General features: G+C 42.5%; 1 protein-coding gene across 7 annotated transcripts in view; it reads right to left on the bottom strand.

Annotated features, from left to right (window-relative positions):
- Window positions 1-20,466, bottom strand: part of tnrc18 (trinucleotide repeat containing 18) — a 67,845-nt gene extending 47,379 nt beyond the window's left edge. For 6 of the 7 annotated variants that reach the window (XM_048246720.1, XM_048246723.1, XM_048246726.1 and 3 more), the window contains exons 1-3: window positions 20,328-20,466; window positions 18,295-18,626; window positions 209-364 (exon numbers count right to left, since the gene is read on the bottom strand). In XM_048246720.1, the coding sequence (XP_048102677.1) occupies window positions 209-364; window positions 18,295-18,505 (367 nt within the window). In that variant the 5' untranslated portion in view covers window positions 18,506-18,626; window positions 20,328-20,466. Of the gene's footprint in view, window positions 1-208; window positions 365-18,294; window positions 18,627-19,584; window positions 19,712-20,327 lie in introns of those variants that run through there. The other variant, XM_048246721.1, reaches the window with a different exon arrangement.
- Window positions 20,467-20,762: the final 296 nt, after the last annotated feature.

Genomic DNA, 20,762 nt, shown 5'->3' with positions numbered 1-20,762 from the left:
TCAGATTTTTCGTACACGTATTATGTCAGTGAATGAGGCTTACTACTGCATTTCTTTCTGCATTTGACGGATTGAAAAGAATAGACTATAATATAGATTTTACCTTTACTGGAGGCTGCCTTAGAAACAAGTGTAGACAATCAGAGAGGCACACGATGAACCAAGAAAGCACAAAAAAAGAGAAATATGGTGAGGAGGGAGCTCTTACCTTCATGGGACGCCCACAGCTGGGCCATGGGAATGGCGGAGGGATTGGGGGGCCTGAAAGAGGGCTCGGAGGAGAGGCCACTGGGGGTGGTGTGAGGGTTGGAACCGCTCACATAGCTGCTGAGGAAGCCACTGGAGGCACCTGGGAAGGCATCACCTGAGGGCGGAGAGGAGGGAAAAAGTTAGTCAGTCACTGAATGGCAGATGGAATGCAACAAAGTGACAGGAGGCTCTACCAGTACAATTCTGTCTTCTCACAAAGACAATTACGCAACAGGGCTTTTTGCCGTCTTCCCTATATCAACATTGCCCAATAGTAAAAAACAGGTTTGTGGTTGTGGAGCCATTTAACTTAACGATCAGTTTGTTGTTTATCTGACTGAATCAGCCACACAACAAATGCCAAATTGCTTTTTCTTATAAACAAAGTCATGAATAATTATGAGTAAAGCCAAATTGTTATGGTAGCCATCATTACAATAGCCACCACATGTACCACAACAGAATGTGGAATGTCTCATTTAAAAAAAATAAAAAATCTTGCCCCCTGCTGTCCATGACTGGAAAGAAAGGACGACGCTGGTACATTATACAGTATTAAGCTCTCACACCACAATTATGTCCCCCGTCCACCCCTCTGATAAAAATTGCCGTTTTTGTGGTAGCCGGAGTACTCCACAGAGATCTGCTGAACCGTTTAAAACAGCCAGTGCCAAAAAAGGAAGGGTACAACGCCTTAGGCTTGGAAAGAGCCTTCATGGTGAGAGAGTGCGCCCTCTCCCTCTGTTGTATTTGAAAAATATCAGCAACAAGACAAGTCGTGGCAATGCTATGAAGAGTGTTTTTTAGCATTTAAATCAGTGAATTAAAAACCCTGCGGTGTGGGCAAAGCACACCAGTCAGTCATGCATGACACATGGACACAGGCGTGAGTCCATCAGTGATGAGGCCCCGCCTCCTCCCGGCTGGGCCCAAAGAGACTCTGTCCTTTCCCACATATTCCCTCGAGCCGGCCAATGTGGGTGGAACCCCTCACACCCATTATACAAACCAAAGATGGATTTCGATACACTCGTTGACTTTCTCTCTCTCTTTCCCTCCAACTCACCCTTGCTCTCTCTCACTCCTTCTCTACTTTGTCTCTCTCCTGTTGCCTCTTGCTCTTCTCACACAAATACACACACACACTCACACTTCCTCAACAGTGGCACAATGGCCTTTCTTTGCATGTGTAAACAGTGAATTAGCATGACAACCAGAGGAGGAACAACAAGGCATAAACGGCAACATGGGGCCTTTGTGGCAGAGGTCAGCATACAATTAACCTGGGGGAGGGAGGAGAGCCATGGAGCGGCAGAGTACAGGCCAGGGGGTCCTGCACGGCACGGCTGCCCAAGATCATTTATTTGTCACCAGACGCGAACCTTTGCGTTGCATCTAAACATTAACCAGAAGGTAGTACAAGGGAGAGGTGGGGGATGGGCCAGCCAAGGTGTAGAGGCTGAGAAGCCACAGATAAAAACAACAAAATAACCACTTCAAGGGGCGACTGTTGAATGTTGTTTAAAATCAATTTCCTAAATGTATTTTTACTGGATTGAAAAACAACAGGTAACCTAATCTAAGAGAGGGTGGAGTGACTTTTATAAGCTCTGATAACCAACTGCCCAGTGAAAATGCTCAATCATTGTATACAGGCCCATATCTAAAGTTATCAGAGTAACACTAGTAAGGTATTAACCAAAAGGTACAACCCTGGTACAAGCAATGACACAGATCAGTACAGATCAGCAGTAGTGGCAGCAGCAGAAGCAGAAGTCTCTAATTCTGGATCATCAGCTGTGTTTTGGCAGCGGAATGGGGATAACGCTAGTGTTACACTCGTGCCGTAAGAGAACAAAAGATGATTCAAGCTGAACCTGGTTCAGTTTTCCTCTGCGATGTAACATTAACCCTGGTAACGTTTTAGGTATCTTTAACCACTTTGGACATCAGAGGAGTTGTCGAAGTTTGGCCGAAATGTATGAATTAGCAATTAGCAGTCAGATGTAAACGTTGCGGTTCTGCTTTATCATTGCGATTGCACTGTTACCGCTGCCAAATAGCTCATGTTTTTGTGTGGTTTTGTTTGTTTGTCTGTTTGACCGCAGGACTATGGGGGGAAAAAAAACTACAAATCCGTCATGAAACTTGAAAGCGTGCAGTACAGGCCGATGAGGAACCAGGTACATTTTACAAGTGAATCTGATCTCACAGGCCAGATTCACAAAGTTAGTTTCCTTTTCAAGAACATTGTGAGAAGGGGGCATTTGCCACTGGCAGAGGTCTGAATGCCCTTCCCGTTTTCCTGTGTGATCATCACCTAATTGGCGGAGCTCTGCCCAACACGCCCTGTCCTACATTATGCTAAACTTCGCTCACATCAACTCTGTACAGACATCACACCCTAGAGCCCCAGCCCAGAACCCCCCCAGCCTCCCCATCCACAGTCCTGCAATATTAAATAAGTAGGTGAAGCTCCCCCAGTTCCAGACCATAAGAAACACTCGCGGAGGACTTCCAAATCAACCCCTCCACTGCTCTCTCTCCACCTCTCTCCCACACACACACACACACACAGTGATGCCCTACTTGTTTTTGATGGGCTCCTCCAGCGAGCACCGTGCTGAATTCAATACCTGTGTGCCAGTGCTCCTGGCGGAGCTGTTTTGACGGCGGGATCCTTTAGTGCAGTGCTTCAGGGCGAGTTGTACGCTCAAAGGCACACGCCACGCTGTCCGCTCCACCAGCTACAATGTAAATGGTAGCACCTGTCTAATAAATAAAACAAAGCCTCCAAGCAGACACTTCGCTGCTGTTGGCGGTGCCTTGTGCTCAGCGAGAAAATAGATTGAAAGAGAAAGAAAGAAAGAAAGAAAGAAAGAAAGAAAGAGAACAGGCAGCACGAGTCAACTAACTACCAACAGAAACACTAAGCTGCTCCTTTGATTCAATTAGACAAGATGCATACCCAAAAGAGGTATGGCCTAGAGGGGACTGTGCAAGAAATTTGAGAAAAGTCATTTGTTCAACATTATCTTTTTAAATATTCATGTGGTCCATCCACGATCGTCTTTCTCACTGCTGAGAACAGTGCCGATCCAGCGTCCGAGTTCTGGTCCTTGTCACTCGGAAACGCTCGTCTTTTTAAACAGACGCGGAGACACAGTGAGCAGCAAGCCTGCCTGCCTGCGAGCATGAGAAAGCCAGGAGGAGAGTTCAGCAGGTCAGGAGCAGTTCAACTTCCTCAAACGCCAGAGTGCTTTTCTTCAAGGGGCCTGACAAGGTTTTCCCCCCATCCCCACCCGTCTCAGTCTCCCCCTTACGGAGGGCCACAGCCACAGACGGCCTGAATGGGATGGAGGAATTTCCTAATTGCTCGCGCTGCTGCTGCTCACCCCGCCAGCAACCCACAGGCAGTGCATAGCACTTTCACAAAACCCCGTACCAATACCCCCCACAATTAACACCGGCCCTTAAAGACAATCCGGCATGAAAAAGTTGTAAATTAGAGAAAAAGAGGGACACTAATTAGGATTCAAGGCCTTAAACCAAAGCAAAGAAAGAGAATGGTGTGTGTGTGTGTGTGTGTGGGGCATTAAAATTCACAGAGTTTTAAGTGGTTGCACTACCTCCACCAAACAGCCGATTAGAGGGCTGCTCACAGTACAGAGAAGAGCGCAAAAGATGCAAGGGAATTACAATGCAGATCAGGTACAACAGGGTCGCAAAAAAAGCACGGTTCATAAATACATCACAAGTAACCCATTAAAATCTGTAATGGCAACGGAAATAAAAAGTTAAGAGTCTAGCAAACAGAGTTAAGATCAAAACGGCCTCACATGGTTTGATTTGAAGCCACCGAGAGAGCTTCCCATATATACACAGTGGAATATCAGGGATATTAGTGTGGGCTTTGCTACACCACCATACTTATTAAGTGCATGCGGGTGCCAAAACTGAATTTGGACAACACCCATTTAATTAAAATCTTGCCAAACAGCAAATCTACTAAAGCTCTTTGATCATGCCCATCCAGACAGGCATGGAGACATGCATGAGGTCATCTGCGTCGTCATCAGCATCAGAAGAGCACTGAAGCAAAACCCGTCAAGAGTGGATGAATCAGAAGTTAACAGGGAGCACGGTCCAGAACATTCTTTTCTGTTTCTCCTCCATCTCTCTAAAAACAAACAGCAGGACAGGAGCCTTTAAAATGACTGTTGCCCTCTGTCCTAGTCTGCCTGAAACAAGGAAGTGCTTTCGCTGTGACTCAGGCCTGACGCACGGCTGGGGTTTGATACCCCTATGATTTTCAGCTCAGCCCTGACTGACCACATGACAATAGCAGGAAATGACTGAGGTCCACACAGCACTGTAATTGAGGTTATGCCACAAAACACCCTGATCACCTTCCCCTTCATAGCTGCACTCTAACCAAATAAATAGCATACTCTCTCACACAATCACTAAATCAGAGGGAATAGCTTTGTCTGAAAGTCGACAGAAAAGTTCAATGACCTCCCAACAAAACAAGTCATCTGGGATTCTTTCCATGGACCAAACATGGCACCTATGATCGGCCAAATCCCGTCAGGAGGATCTGCCCGTCCAGACACGTCCATCTTGCCGTTATATAATCAGCTAAATTCCTGCACTCTTTTGGGCCTTCAGTTCAAACATCCACCCTCTCTCTCCCCCTCTCACCCAGTGGCCCTGTCAGAAGAGTGACAAAATGATTGCAGGCTACATTGGTTGGTCTAGTGTCTACTGAGGTAATCTCTGTCTGATAGATGTGCACCTATGCTTCAAGTGTGGGAGTTCTCATTTAGAATGAGCCCGAAACCACATTCAATAAAGAGTCTTCATTTGTTTTTGTTTGTGGCAACTAGAATCACTCCCCAAAGCTTGAACGGCACTTTGTGAAGCTGGAGTTTGCCCATCAGGCCAAGTACACATCAATATTAAGAGAAACAACTCGCAACCAATTATGAAGCACTGAGCAAAAAGATTTAATACAACTCTGCATTTGGTTTTTTTTTTAACAATCGAATGTAAATGGGAAAATGTTTCAGCTTGCTGACAGAGCTTATTGAAGATTATGAGGAGGAGCTGCATGTGTGGGAGAAAAAAAGTGTGTGTATGTTTGTGTGTGTATATGTGTGTGTGTCTGTGATGCTGAGACTCTTAGAGAGCACAAGAGTGCAGGAGGGAGCTTTAGAAAAGGTCAAACACATCTGCAGTCATCAGCATACAGCTTCCCTTTGAGGGTCCAGAATGCTGCCGTGGACATTAAACACGTAACATTTGTTAGCTGCCTGTTCAAAGCCAGGGCCTCTGGATTTGTGCTGGTCGTACTGTTTTATAAGCCACAAGGCAGTGCTTAAATAATACCAGTGATCCGCGGTATGTTGAGGGGGCAAAAGCACTGAATTTTTCTGCACTGGATTGCAATTACGTGAACAAGCTTAATGGTGTACAGGGGGAGAAACACACTAACATGGACACTGACACACACGAGAGAGAGAGAGAGAGAGAGAGAGAGAGAGAGAGAGAGAGAGAGAGAGAGAGAGAGAGAGAGAGAGAGAGAGAGAGAGAGAGAGAGAGAGAGAGAAGAAAGAAAGAAAGAAAGAAAGAAAGAAAGAAAGAAAGAAAGAAAGAAAGAAAGAAAGAGAGAGAGAGAGATGCACAGGCAGTGCAGTGTATATTTACACTACAGCCTGAATGTTTGGTCACACAAATATTTCATGAGGCAGCTGTGCTTCCTATACCCTCCTCCCACTCCCTTGCCCCACTCACCCCGAAAGTCATTTGTACAAGTGCAGATAAGCCGGTGATTTAATTAGAAAAAAACATAAGCATTTGTAGAGCAGTGCATAGTCCAAAATGGAGAGAGTATGTATATGTGTGTGTTGGGGGGGAGGGGGGACTTTCCCACGCTTAGTGCTTAGTGTTACTTAAGAGAGCTGGCCTCACTCGGTTTCTCTCCACCTCTCCACACACACACACACACACACTTTTCCCTCTCACATGACCACACACACTAGAATGTTCTCTGGGCATGTGCAACATCATGTGCCCACATACATACCCTCACCAGTGTGAAGCCCTGCTAACATGGATCAACGACAATAGAGCGCCCACAGTGGAGGGCACTGGCCTGGAAGTGATGGTCTTGGCTCAATCAGATGTATTGAAACAGACTCCACAGCCAGATGGCGGGGAAGGGGGAAAATATAACGTAATGCCTAGCGCATGTGACTGCAAACTCCATATAAACGGTTCTGCTTTCTCTTTTGCATGAGCGGGGAAATGCACCTGGGAAAAGGGCTGAAAGTGAGAGAGGGCAACTCTACACCACTTTTTAAGCCTTGTGTGGACTTTAAAAAAACACACATTTCACACATTCTGCAATAAGGAAACTTTCACGTTCTATGTCAATCTTTTTTTTCCCCTTTTCTTTTTTTTTTACCAAGGGGAAACCAAAAGTAACCACAAATCTAAAAAGGCATTGCTTATTTGGTCAATGTGAAAGGACTTTTACAAAAATGATTGCAATAAAGATAATATGGTTTTGGTTCCACATTCAAGGGCAAGCCCAAGCATGTACAAAGCAGAAGAGAGAGGTGGGTGGTTTGAGACGAAGAAACTAAAATGAAAATGCTCACACCAACACTGCTTGGAAATGGCGCTTTCATCTGCCAAAAAACAGAGCTGGACATCACCCAAAATGATCACCCAAATCATAACACCCTTCTGCTTCTTTTCCAGAGCAACCTGCTACTGCAACGATAAGACTCCACTCCACAGAAAGACATCGCTAGTTTCATCATCTTTTTGTCTAAAACATTTCCATTCCAACAGCATAAAACAAACATGAGAAATAAAGCCCTGTATTCCTGTGAGATAGCATTGTTTAGAAAACTAATGTCACAAATGTAATACTGCCTTAAATCAGAAAAGGTTTTTAAAATACTGTAATAGTTCTATAATGGTTTCATATGATTGTTATTATAAGAGTTGCAAAAATAACACTCAATTTAGGTTTCATCACATGGATAATTTATAAACATATAGTTGTTGTACAACGTGACTAATAGCTCCTTGAAACAGCATAAGAAAATCCATTAAAAACTGATTAGCACTTGGGGGCATTCTTCCTTCCCTCTTCTCTTTTCTCTTGAAGCACTGCTCTTCAGAAACATATCAGGCCCATATATATAGAGCATAGCTTACGTTGTTAAAAAAATCAATCATTAATAAGAGTGGTAGCATTATCGTCCAGGACCAGACTAAACTATCTGATTGCCAAAGCCCTGCATATTCGTCTAGCAATGAGTGAGTGCTTACTCACTGAACCAACAGTGACATGCAAGATTTCGCTCCCTGGTAAACCAAACCAAACGGAGCACAAAGAATGTCTTACCGCGAGGGCGGGATGGCGGCACTTTCGCCACAACTGAGGGTGTAAAAATAGTTCGGGCCTCTTCAGCACTCCGACTGAAACAGGAGGCCGCGGCCGACATGAGAGCTGGGTTTCATTTCTCATCCTTTGTTGGCTTTTCAGAGGCTCGGCTTAATCCAGGCCAGCACGCCGTACCCGGTCACTCACGCTGTTGTGTGTGTGTGCTTGTGTGTGTGTGTGTGTGTGCGCTCCACTACACACCTGACCACAGGGCCACATCACCCTGCCTTTTATTCTATTTACAAAAAATAACACAGCAAGGACTGCAAGGACGAGTAGGAAGATCCGGTCGGTCTTATCAGCCCTGTATACATGAGGGGAGATCGTCATCACTAGAAATAAATAAACAGGCCCAAGAGGACAGAAAGACAGCCAAATATACACTAACAGAAATACATTAATCCACAAATGTAATCAAACTCAAGTACATAGGTTTTTATCTATTTGAATAATAGGGGGGAAAGCACAGTTGAACTAAGGAATTGAAGTACTACAATGTGGATAGAGGATGATGTTGGCATTTCTGGAGAATATGACAGAATAATCTAGACTGGGTGAACCCAGCCTGATCTGCCGGCGATTTCTTTTTCGAAAAGGTTAAGCTTGGTCTGGTGAAAGTCAGACTAAGAATAATCCTCACAAGAAAATAAAATTATTTGTCCCAAAAATCATGACATGGAGCCCCTGAGCAAAAAAGCTAACATCGAGATTTCAGTGATGTGCCCATGACCATGTGTAGCTACACACACACACACACACACACGACTAGACCACGGACTTGAAATTAAACTGCATTGACATGGGTGTAGGCTTTCTATGCCACAGGGCTACGCTGCACAGAAACCTGATCTCATCAGCCTTCAAATCACTAACCGTCAAATTACAATTTAATAAGCCTTTTTTTCCTGCCATCTCTGGCAGATGTTAAATGAGGGATGTATCAAAGCAAAGCGCCTCATTTACCATTTGCTTCTCTTGTAACTAGAAACGTTCTAGAACACATTGAGCAGTATTCTTATGGCATCACTTGGATTCCAGAGGACGTTACACAAAGAGGAAAACAGAGATGAAATACATTTTGAGATTAGCAAAATGAGCCCCACCATTACACGAAACACATTCAACATCAAGTGGCATTCTCTCACGTATCTTCTGCAATAGCTGGAAAACCCCAGTCATGCAGTTGAAAAAAGGAAAAGGAAAAAATAACATGGCATTGCACATGCCTTGCAGAGATAGCATCAGAGAAGCTATGAAGCGCGTGGACATGAGCATGCCAAACAGCCAAACAGCCAAAGCGTTTTATTCCAGGACCACGGTGCCTATCCCGCAGAGAGAGGGGGGTCGGCTGTACACCAGGACACTAAACACTTTATGTTTAATTCAGAGGGAAGTCAAGGCTGCAGGGAGAGTGTAAATTCTCAACCAACGCCCTCCCCTTTTTTGCCCACCCCCTCCTCCACCCTGACTACTTATACTTGTCCTCTATCCGCGTGTATGCTCCTTCTCTCACTCTCTCTTCTTCTAAGACTCCCTCTGTTTCCGTCAGTCGCACCACGGCTGAGATCACTGCTCAACCCCCCTCCCCCGACCTTTCAGCTGAAGGGCTTCAGCCACCGTGTGTGTGTGTGTGTGTGTGTGTGTGTGTGTGTGTGGAAAGAGAGGGGGGGTTACACAATGAGAGACATGCTTCATATGGCCGCTGCTTGGCACCGGACCAAGACGAGAGAGTCACAGGACGAGGAGCTCCGGAGTAGAGGCACCGCCGACAATTAATTCAGCTCTCACCACTTTCCCCACGCCGCTAAATAAACACCAACAAATCATTGCCGAGCCGTGCCGAGCCGAGCGGGCCGACCAGCTAAATCCCCGCCAGCCTCTCCAGCCCCAGCGTTCCCCTTCACCTTGAAAGTGCAGCACAACATAGAACAGCGCGGTACAGAGCAAAGGGGGAGAATGATAACACCTGGACTATCAAGGCCATGTCTGCCTTCACAAGTGACCCCCCCCCCCCCCCCCCACTCTCTAAATCCCATTTGGGCCTTCTGATTCAAGAGATGTTGTTCCTTTGCTCTATAGTGAAGCAGGTTCGGGCAACACATCCCTGCTTGTAGCTGCCTTCAAACAGCAGAATGAATAAATCATAAATTAAAAAGGACTGTGTGTGTGTGTGTGAAAAAGAGGGGGGGGGGGCTTCAAATGACAGGGCTGTGTCTCAAACAGAGGTCTGCTTTTATATGTGTGCCCCCAGCTACACTTCCAGCCACTTGATGGTCTGGATCTTTGGATAATAACACGCTGAGGACAAGTTGCAAACCCATGATCTATGCAAGCACATCTGTGGCGATAGAGGTACGCACAGAATCTGGATGGCAGTAGGAAATAAAAAAAGGCCAATGCCAATCTGTTCCAAGTGCCCTTGGGTGAGTGCGCCCCTTATGCCAGTGGAGGTTATACAACCCATGTCAAAGACATCACAGCAACAATAGATAGAACATTCGATAATTAAAAACAAAACACACACCTCCCGCCTTACATTGTCCATAAATAAATAGGCTAAATATATCTTACATTGTATCTAGTATGTGCAACTCTATCAGAGTAGGCGATAAAACAGACTCGAGTCCTTGCCCCGTGCTTGCTCGCTCGCTCTCTCTAACAGGCGCATCCCTCCTCAGCATGCACATCCAAACCTTCACAATCGTGCAAGACGACTGGCTAAATTGCTATTAAATCGGGTTAGCATCATTAGCACGCTGCACGAATTTGTTCAAAACTGTTGCATTCAAATTGACTGCTAAGTTCTAATCATCTCAATCAAGATGCAAATGGAAAAGTATTTTCCAAGACTCAAACGGGCCTGTCCCAAGGAGAAAAAGTATTCATTTGAAACTTAAACACACGTGGTTAAACTGAACAGTCTAACCAGTAGACTATGATAAGCTACTTTGTTTACAATATTTCCAGGCTTCAACCAGTGCTGCATTTCATTCAGACTTATTTATTTGAGTGTTTCATGATTGTGTTGCTATTTCTTTTCCCTGTTTGCTTTGATTGATAACTGAGGTGATTCAAATCAGAGGAAGGTTAAGTTTAAAATAAAAGTGTTTAAATTGAACTTTTTTTCTTCTGGTCCTTATCTGAAATAGAATTTTTTTTTAAATCAATTATTTATCGATATCGACTGATATGAAATACTTATTTTGTGATACAGTTTTCAGCCATATCGCCCAGCCCTAGAGCGCACATAGATTTTGAGGGGGCTGGGAGTTGCAAATGGATTCTGGGGCATTTACAAGAGCAAAAGAGGGAGAGAGAGAGCCTCAACAAATCAATATGGGAAAGGTTTTGGGGCAAAACATATACATATAAAAAATGGAAGGAAAAAATAATGAGAGCGAAATGTGTCAGCAATCTCCTCCGGTCTCCAGGCCAACCGGCGGGGCCTGTGCGTTCCAATAGACCCATAAACCAAAGGCAGGCCTGGAACGCCTGATGCTCCATGCGAGCGCTGATCAATCACACACTCCCAGGGACACCTTACTTCAAACATGCTTTGCATCAAACCACCATTCACATTTTCCCATGATCCCTTGCATGCTCCATATTTCATTTGTACTCCAGTTACACCAACACATAGGACCTGGTGGTGGGGGCTGCAAGACACATTTCATGCCTTAGAAGCGGTGCACTCTTAACTACCATTCCTTTCCATGTTTAACTGGTGTTTATTCAATTACAGCATAGCAACCCACTCAAGCTTGGCAAGGCTGAACAATGGTCTGAAAAGTTCATTAACTGGTGGTTTGCATAAGGTTTAGGCAATTCTTTTCTAGGGATCAAAGAGCTATATACTCTTATAGTAGCTTACAGGACAGATTTTGAGCACATAAGCCATTGGTGAGGCACACAATATCACACAACTCAAAATCATTGCTTACCTTCTGATCACATTTACCACTCTCCATTATGAATCAACCACCTGACAGCCAATTCATCAACACTGAACCGGCCCTTAAAAAAATCCATGTTAAAGGTGGGTCATACACATTACCAAAATACTCACCACTTTGATAGACCTCCTGTTTTCCAGTTTTGAAAGCATGTAACTACACAATACAGGCACACAGAGGCTCAAGTCTGCTGAAAAGGCCAGGCTACTGACCCAGCAAGCATAACAGCAGTCTTCAGTGACATCTCCTGTGTTTGACTGCTTCTTCTAACAAACACAACAATCAATCAGAGGTCTGTTGTACTTGCCAAAGCATTTTAAAATGCCCATACTTTCCCAGAAGGGGTATGTTGCGTAAATGCACTGCAGACATTCAAAGGCTAAATCCCTTCTGCAGGAAACACAGGCTGGCTTGAGTGAGAGAGGGTACCAAGCAGCCATTAACGAGTAGGAGAGCAGGAAAAGAATGTTTGCGTTTCCAAATCCAAGAATAACATCCATCTGTCCATTTTGCTCCATTTGCTAAGAGCTTTTCCTCAAAAATTCAGGTTTGAGTCTTTGGTTCCATGCATGCACACACACACACACACACACACACACTTTACATGTTTAACTGACTCAAACTTCAAAACAATTATAAAGCTTTCGGTTAATAGAAAGAAAAGACCATACTGAGGTGTGCTTTTAAGTAGAGAGAGAGAGTGAGAGAGCGAGAGAGAGAGAGTGAGAGAGAAAGAAAGAGAGAGATACCGAGACCATTAAATAAGATTCTGCATCGCTAGCTCCAGTGTATATCCAATTATAAGGGTTGCCAAATTAAATAACTGTAGCATATTTCATGTTTTGGGTGCCCAGTGTGACTCATTCCAATCATGCCCTAGTCCCCACAACAAACTGTAAATCTAGTTTTCATGACTAAAAACAGTGCAAAAACTGTTGTGGAGTAAATTCATGGATATTGGGTTGTTCCATTATACATGTTTGAGAGCACAAACAAAATATTAGAGAGTAAAAAGCAGTGTGAATTTGTCTAACGTTTCTCATCATTACAGACAGTTACAGACATTACAGTTATTCTCTCATAATCCAGCGTACAACAATGTCTTATTTTGTCCATTATTCTATTACAGAGTTAAATACTGTATTAATCCCAATGGTAATTCAGGCATTGAGTAACTTAATAGCAAAAATGTGTCTGTATAAACTAGCTGCACTATACATATGACATAAGATAAACAAAATATAAGCATAAGATACCAAACACTTTGAACTACAAGTATGTAGTATGTAGTATGTAACCTATAGATAATTCTACAGGACAAAAAGGAATGCGGGCTGTGGGATGCAGGAGAGACGTGCAATTACATGACAGTAAATAATAAAGTGACTGGAAAATAAGCATAGTATGTAAGACTAAAAGCCAGCAAAATAAAGCAAAATACAAACAAAAAAAGGCATTTCCAACCTGACAAAAATATAGGGAGAGCTGTAAAAATTACAGACCAAAGTTTCTTCTGACAGCAATCCAAATGTTTTAAACTTATGTTTCCTCAATTTCTTTGGTCCACTTTGGAAAACAGGGAAACACAGTGCATGAAGCTAGATTTAAAACCACTTCCCCTACAGATGACCTGAGATACTAGGATAAGGAATAGCTAAACAACATCCATTTTTTTTAAATTAAGCCGCCCTTCAAAAGATAGTCATAAAGGATAAGAGACCATTTGCTTCTGCCAAACTCAGTGATTACACCATACATTTTATAAAATCAACACCACATGTTTTACAGAAAGGAGAACGGCAAAACGATAAACGAAGCCTGCTCTCTTGTTCAGTTGGTTTTTAGGGGGTGGAGGGTTTGGCTATTCAACAGTTATTATTGGAGCAACCACTGTAGTGTTTGTGCAGTCAGGAAACTGACTCATTCCATAAACACATGATGCGTTTTCAGCTGACTGACTGCTTGCATGGAGACCAATTTAGTTGAATTTAAGTTCATTTGCTACAGACTGGAGCGTGAAGGACAAGCTGCATGTCTCTTCTAATGGAGATTGTGATCAGTTTACTCACTTATTGGGGTGCAACTGTGGAGCGAAGTAGCCATTTCATGGAGAATGAATATGGCACACACAAAATGTATCCAAGGGGGAAAAAGGGGTGGCATCCAACTACATGACGTAATTTCAGAATAGAACAATGCGTAAAAAAAGAGAAGTTATAATTGGACAGATATTTGTCTTTGCGGCTGAGGGATAAAGCTGTGGACATTTCAAAACCTACAGCTATAGCTGTCAAACAAAGCAGGATCTTAAATGTGTCTCCACGAGAGTGCATGTCATGGCATGTTAAAATATTCCAAGCCTATTTATTCCTGTAACCAAATGCCACGGACATCCAACTTCCAGTCTTGCACAAACAGTAACTTTCCATCTACATCTGTGAAGAGCTATGTGAAGGTCAGATAATTTGGCAATGTATTTGTTTTCAGTAATTCTCACACCTGCTGCTCCCAGACTAACTGGACAATCACAGGCTTGAGAGATTATGGCAATTACTGCAACCCTGAATGAAATACAAAATATGAATGAAAATTCATCACAGATTCAAACACAGATAGATATCTTGCCTTTGCCAAGTAAAGCTGGCATTGGTGAAACCACCAGTTTGCACTATGTACACGAGGTGGTTATGTCATCTGGCATGTACATGCATACAGTGTAACCAAAACTGAAAACCCACACTTAGCGACAAGAACGACAGGGAGATAGCAATCCACTGCAAATTTAGTAACTAGCCCAACACATTACTCTGCTGGAGTCCCTGATAACCATTTGATTGCTCCCCCTCCTTTCACCTCAATGCACCATTCAGAAACACTGTACTTTTCTCCCACATCATCTGATCAGAGCGAGTAACATATCCAAAGCCTTTTCCAAACTTCCTGGATATAATAAGGGCCCTTTTTCATCACTCTACATAGAAATCACAGGGATACATCAAAGCGGCATTGCATCATTCTCCGGCTAAGTTAATCATCTAGCTAGTAATGGGTGTGGGGGGGCAGATATACTGCATTAAGGCACATGCCATTTGTCCACCTGCTAAGTGACTAATCATTAAAAACATCAATCAATAACGTCCGTCTAAATCCTCAAGGTAGTCGAGGTCTCGTTTTTGCAAGACCCTTCAACACACAAAAGGAAACTGACTAATGTGCACTGCATGCCTAACATTGTTTGTGGCGGGAGTTTTTCATATGTTTATGTTCCTGCTGCCTGTTTTCAGTGAGGATTTTAGGAGACACTTGACAAGCCAAGCTCTGAAAAAAAGATGTTCCAATCCCAGCTTTCCACTGCTGTAGTAGGCTAGACTATATGTGGAAGCCTTTTTTAAAGTGAGCACTGAGATGATTTGGGGTTTGCTGTGATTTCCACCTCTTTGGATGGATAAAATTGCAGTTTTCTAGCCGTACGTGTTTTTTTTGCTTTTTTCCACAATGGGTTAGTGTACCTCTCAGTTCTGAGTACATCAGCACAAACCAGTCAGAAAATGTCTGGCAAAGGATAAGGAATGAAAATTGTACACAAACAAAAACTGAAGTTCCTCTCCAAAATGCACCTTTGACCAAACAAATTACATGCTTCTTGCATGCAGCAAGTGGAATTCAGAAAGTGATTTCAGCTTTCTGAAATAATTGAACAATCTTGGACACTTCGGCCAACCAGAAACATGGGGGGGGTCCTTCATTTTACTCTTTTTACTCTTATACGTACAGTAGGGCAGCATATCTCAAACTTTTTCAGACGAAGGACCACTTAACCAATAAAAAAGAAACACACGGACCACCTAGCTAAAAAAAAAAAGACCTACTTCAACAGTATATTATACTACACAATAGGCCTACTCACTGAACCTTGCTTATTGTCTTTGCACTTTGCTTATTGTGTCAGAGGATTCATATGATTTAAACTGGCATATCGTACATAGACAGTGTTGCAGAACTGTTTGGATTTACATACAAGTTGGTTCAATATTGCAAACAACTCATCTATATTATATTTTACCACGTCTGCTTGCGGACCACTTGGGATAGCTTGCGGACCACCAGTGGTCACCGGACCACACTTTGAGAAACACTGGTTTAGGGAATACTCGAAACAACGATCTTATATTTCACCGTTGAACTTATCTACAGCAATGTAAACCAAACACCGTGAACATACACTGCAGCGTAATTGCCAGTGACACAGCAATTAAAGTAAGTGGTCTTTATTGAGACGTTAGGAAATATGTACACATCATAAGACCCATTATATGAATGTACCTCGTTTTCCACGGCTTAATTAAATTAAAAGTCAAACGTCAGCTCTAGCTACGCTTTCAAGGGCACAAGAAATCCACAGAGAAGAAAAGACTGCATGTGCCTCTTTGCTTTGAATTAAGACAACAATACATCTTTGCAATGTCGAACGGATTGGCCTAGAAAGCCCTGAGCACCAATTCAGGCATATTTATGCTACAGAGGCAAGAACGCTCTGGGATCTCTGGTCTCTGGTTGTTGTCGTTGTCAGGACCATTGTAACTGAGCTAGCTCACCTGCACTGAGGCCAATCTGTCACTGATGGTGCAGTCCAGCACACCACAGGGGACATATGGTGATGGAAACAGAGCATAAAGGCCAAACACTGCATCCCAGATTAACACGGCTTAAACACAAAAAATATTTTTCTTCTCTATTAACTGTGGTTAAACAGAGTAGATGCATTTCTTCATAAAAACAGACTCTCGGCTTGGTGTTGTTGTTATTACATACCATGTCCAATCAAAATTGGCAGGTTTTATATTCTAATATTATGTTTTTCATTACAGATGGTTGAAAAGGGACATCAGGTGTTGTTAGGATCCACATGCCACTATTGATTATTCTCACCACACAGTCGGGGTGCAAGGGTGAATGAAAATGTTTTGTGACCACAATTTAATTAGTGGAGGCATCAGCATTATAGAGTTGCAATCAATCACAAATAATATTATATATATATATATATATATATATATATATATATATATATATATATATATATATATATATATATATATATATATATATCCTATGCTTACAATCCTCCCCTCTGTTCATACTTAATGTAAAGCTCATTGTAAGCCCATCCAGGTAACTATACATATGAAAACTTATTTTACAAATCAGATTATTGTAGACCATTCACCAAAAATATGACCAGTGTTCTCAGAAGCACCAACACAGCTCATCTCAACACACCCATTTGATATAGTAACAGACTGTCCAACATGATGTTGCACAAGAATCTATTTTGAGTTTGCGGGTTCCCCCCTTCAACAAGCTTATCCTCTTTACCCCTCTGTGAATATTTTAATCTGCTTTTAAATGTATTTCCCAGAGTAATTCCTCACCGGTCACAACTAAACAATGTAATGGCAGCAGGCAGCTGTGCATTCATTTCCTTAATAACAACCCGGTCAGCAAATACAGCCATTCTAAGCAAAGAGTAAACCTCCGTGATTATTACAGGATACATTTTATACCGTTCATGTTCGAATACACTTGTACTTGCAGTTGCAAGGTAGCCCAGACCTACTCAAGTACTTAACTATAAAGACTGCCATTTTACTACATGGGATTTGCATTTTGGGGTAGCCCATCACAAAAATATTTCCCAAATTAACCTTAGGGAAACCGACCCAACGACTGTTCTCACAGTTTGTTAGGCTGCATTGATTTCAAAAAGGAAGAACTTACCTTTACTTAGTAGGTCTTTTGTAAAAATTTCAATTCGAAGATGGAGCAGTAGCATTTCAACAGAATTACATTAGGCTACAGTGTAACTGACAGGTTGGAAACACTCTGGATACAAAGCTGCTACACCCACAATCAGGCACATTTTATCAACTAAAGCACACTTCGGTCGCTAAATAACATCGCTCCCCCTTTTTCGTCGATATCACCTCCTCCTCTTTAATAGCTATGTGAATTAGTAATGTAGACTGTGATCTTAGCAAAAATGCAAATAGTGAAGGGGAAACAGGGAAAATATTGTATCACCCTGAAGTTATAATAGGGTCTAACATACATTATAAGCCAAATGTTGATGTTCACAGTAATAAAGAAAAGGAGTTTTTTTAGCTTGTTATACTGACGTTTTTGTTGTTTTTCTAAGGAGAAAACTAACAAGCAAATTACACATCACGTCAAATGTGAAAGAGGGCCAAACATTACTTTCTATGCTCCATACAGAGCCAGTAGGCTAGCCTCCTGTTGGGTAGCCTTCTCTTAACTAAAGCAAAATAGTGTAGTTGTAAACCATAGAAACAGGGCGAATAAACTGTAAGCATGAATAGCACTAACTTGGCATTGTGTGCCACGGCCCTATAGATATAATTTATATTTCCAAACTACAAGAGTGTTTTATGCGTAAATTTAGTTTAGAAAAATACACTGTCAGCAGCGCGTCCGGGGAGAAAACTGCTTACAACATTTCAATTCCTGGTTTATCTGCGATACGGAGTTTACACAATGCAAATCTAGTTATAGTCATGTATTAAAAAATATAAACTATACATTTTCCCAATTAATGTAATACAGGCTACTCACTGTGATGAGAATGTAGGTTAATGGCAGACGATAAGAATTTTCCAGAGTGAATTGACGCCGGGTGCCCCGCGCCCAAGTGACCGGGGGAAGAGGGTATTCTCCCGGCTGCAGCGGCTGCTCCAAGTCGGTGTTGCTCCATTGACAATCCCGACAGCAAAGGAGGGGGGACGTGAACAGATCTGGGGTGTCCAAAATCACGGCCATCCATCATCCACAATAGGTAAACTTGATAAAAGAAATTGTTCGATCGGAAATTCCGAATAAGCCAGTCCTGGCTATACTGTCCTTAGGGTTCCAGGCATATCCGTGTCCTTATCCGGCATTCTGCCGACCTAAAAAACAAGGGGAAATTCAGCTCGAAACATCCCAATTAACAACGTTTTATTGGATTTAAAGGAAAATCTGTGTTCGACGTTAAGATGCGGCCCGTGGTAGTAGAATGACGCAGTTTTATATTAAAATATATCCTAACTATCAAAAATAGCTCAAGTGTTTGTTACCCACGCAAACACAGTATTTTAAGTACGTTTTAACAGATCAGATGCAAGTTACCAACAGTCTAGGCAACAAACACCAGCCGTTTTACTGGAGATTCGCTTGCGAGTGGAAGTCGTAAGTTGCCGTTCTTGTGCTATATGCTCTGCCCACAATATAAATAGTATCCTCCGTTTGCAGCTATGTTAGAACTTCGACTGGTTTATCCAAATGATACACACCCAAGTGGGAGGCTTTACTGACAAATATATCCGTCCTAAACGGGTAAATGTGTTTTCAATTTGCACGCGTAATGCACTTAAAAATACGATTACTTCGCAGTTAACGTCGTAATCCAAAGATGCGTCCGATCAAAGTGCGTAAGCGACGTCTACTAGGCTTCGTGGTTTTAAAGGAAAATTATCGCAGCCTGTATTGAAAAAGCTTTTTGATGTTTTGAAACCATCTGCGTTCAGTTTAAACATTTTGTTGACACGTTCAAATGAATGACTTTGGTTGCACTGCAATGGAAAATAAAGTGATCAATAGCCTCATTTTGATTGATACAGTGAAATGGGTTAATGCGACCTAAACGCAAACGCATTTTTGGAACCGGTGTGTGGAAAACATTTTATAACCTTAACACAAAGCAATACGTGGAAGTGCAAATGAGGGCACCACAAAGCGCACGAAACATAAGTTTACGAGTGTGGCTGTTTAGTTTAGATCCCTTGGTCTCGTCGAAAGGGTTGTCGGTTCTACAATTTGGGTGAGCAGAAAGCCTACAGCAGTCACGTACGTAGATGTACAACTTACTTTGTTTTGTTTCATTCCCCATCAACAGTAAACTAGTCACTACAATAATGCATCAAAGCTAATTCCGGCCTGTGGAAACCAAGTATTTTAACAACTGTATGCTGTCCTAAATCGGTCATGAGTAGCTCTTGGTAAACGTAGCCTAGCCTATAACACGACGATGTTGTTGTCGGGGAATGGATTCCGCTCTCCTTATGCCATCTTTGTGTAATTTGTTGGGGGGAAAACAGCTAAAATTATTCAAGCTTGATGGGGGAAAAGATGTTGCTCAAATGCTCTTGTGTATTCACCCTGATTCCACAAAGCCTGTTTGCCCTCCATTTCATGTTCAGCCATAGGCTGTGTTTTCATGGCCCTATTTGTTTAATTGTGTAAGGAAAGGCGAATTTAACTTTAGCAAGATTAAAGTTTGAAAAATTAGTGGTCATGAGTTAGGCTGCTTTTGGTATGTAATGTTAACTGGAGTCCTCGGCCACGTTTCGACATTACACTACCCAAATTGTTCCGAACAAGAGTTGCTAAACTTTTTCCGAGTCTATGTGAAAGTGAATTTATGCGTAACGCTACTCAAAAAAAGACTGCAGCGTAAAGATTCCGAATAAAATGTAGTCTACACGAAATGTTACGCGCCTTTTCACAGTTAGTAAATGACATGTAGGCTAACGATACTGTTTGTTCTAATGAAACACTTTTAGCCTCCCTAACCGCATTTAAAATCGCAAATATTCTGCAACGATTCTTACTTGAAATGGCGAATCTTAAAGTTAAAAATCCAAATCTTCCACAAGATCCGGCCGATTAAAGAAAAATTGCGCTAACTCCATTCAGAAACTATCCAAAGGTGCTCTACGGGACAACATTTGGGGAGGAAGGCCCCTTACAACAACCTGGCTAAGTCTCGATAAACTCTTCAGCAATGAAACAATCATTGTTTACAAGACCCGCCTACAGTAGACCAAAACCTGACAAATTCTACAGAGACGTCTGCTATTGGCGGATGGAGGTGTCCATTATGCCGATGTAAACAGCTGGCTGCTCGCCAGCTCTATAAAACCAATTATGGACCAAGGAGGTTGGACTGTTTCAAGTCCCCCCTTAATTCAAGGCTGAATGATCAAAACAAGCAGTGAGAATTTTTTTAGGGCAGTTTCAAGGCTGCTCAAGCTTCGTTGATTTAA

The sequence above is a fragment of the Alosa alosa genome, chromosome 6, assembly GCF_017589495.1.
Source record: "Alosa alosa isolate M-15738 ecotype Scorff River chromosome 6, AALO_Geno_1.1, whole genome shotgun sequence".
Classification (NCBI taxonomy): domain Eukaryota; kingdom Metazoa; phylum Chordata; class Actinopteri; order Clupeiformes; family Clupeidae; genus Alosa; species Alosa alosa.
This window is presented reverse-complemented; position numbering and strand designations above follow the sequence as displayed.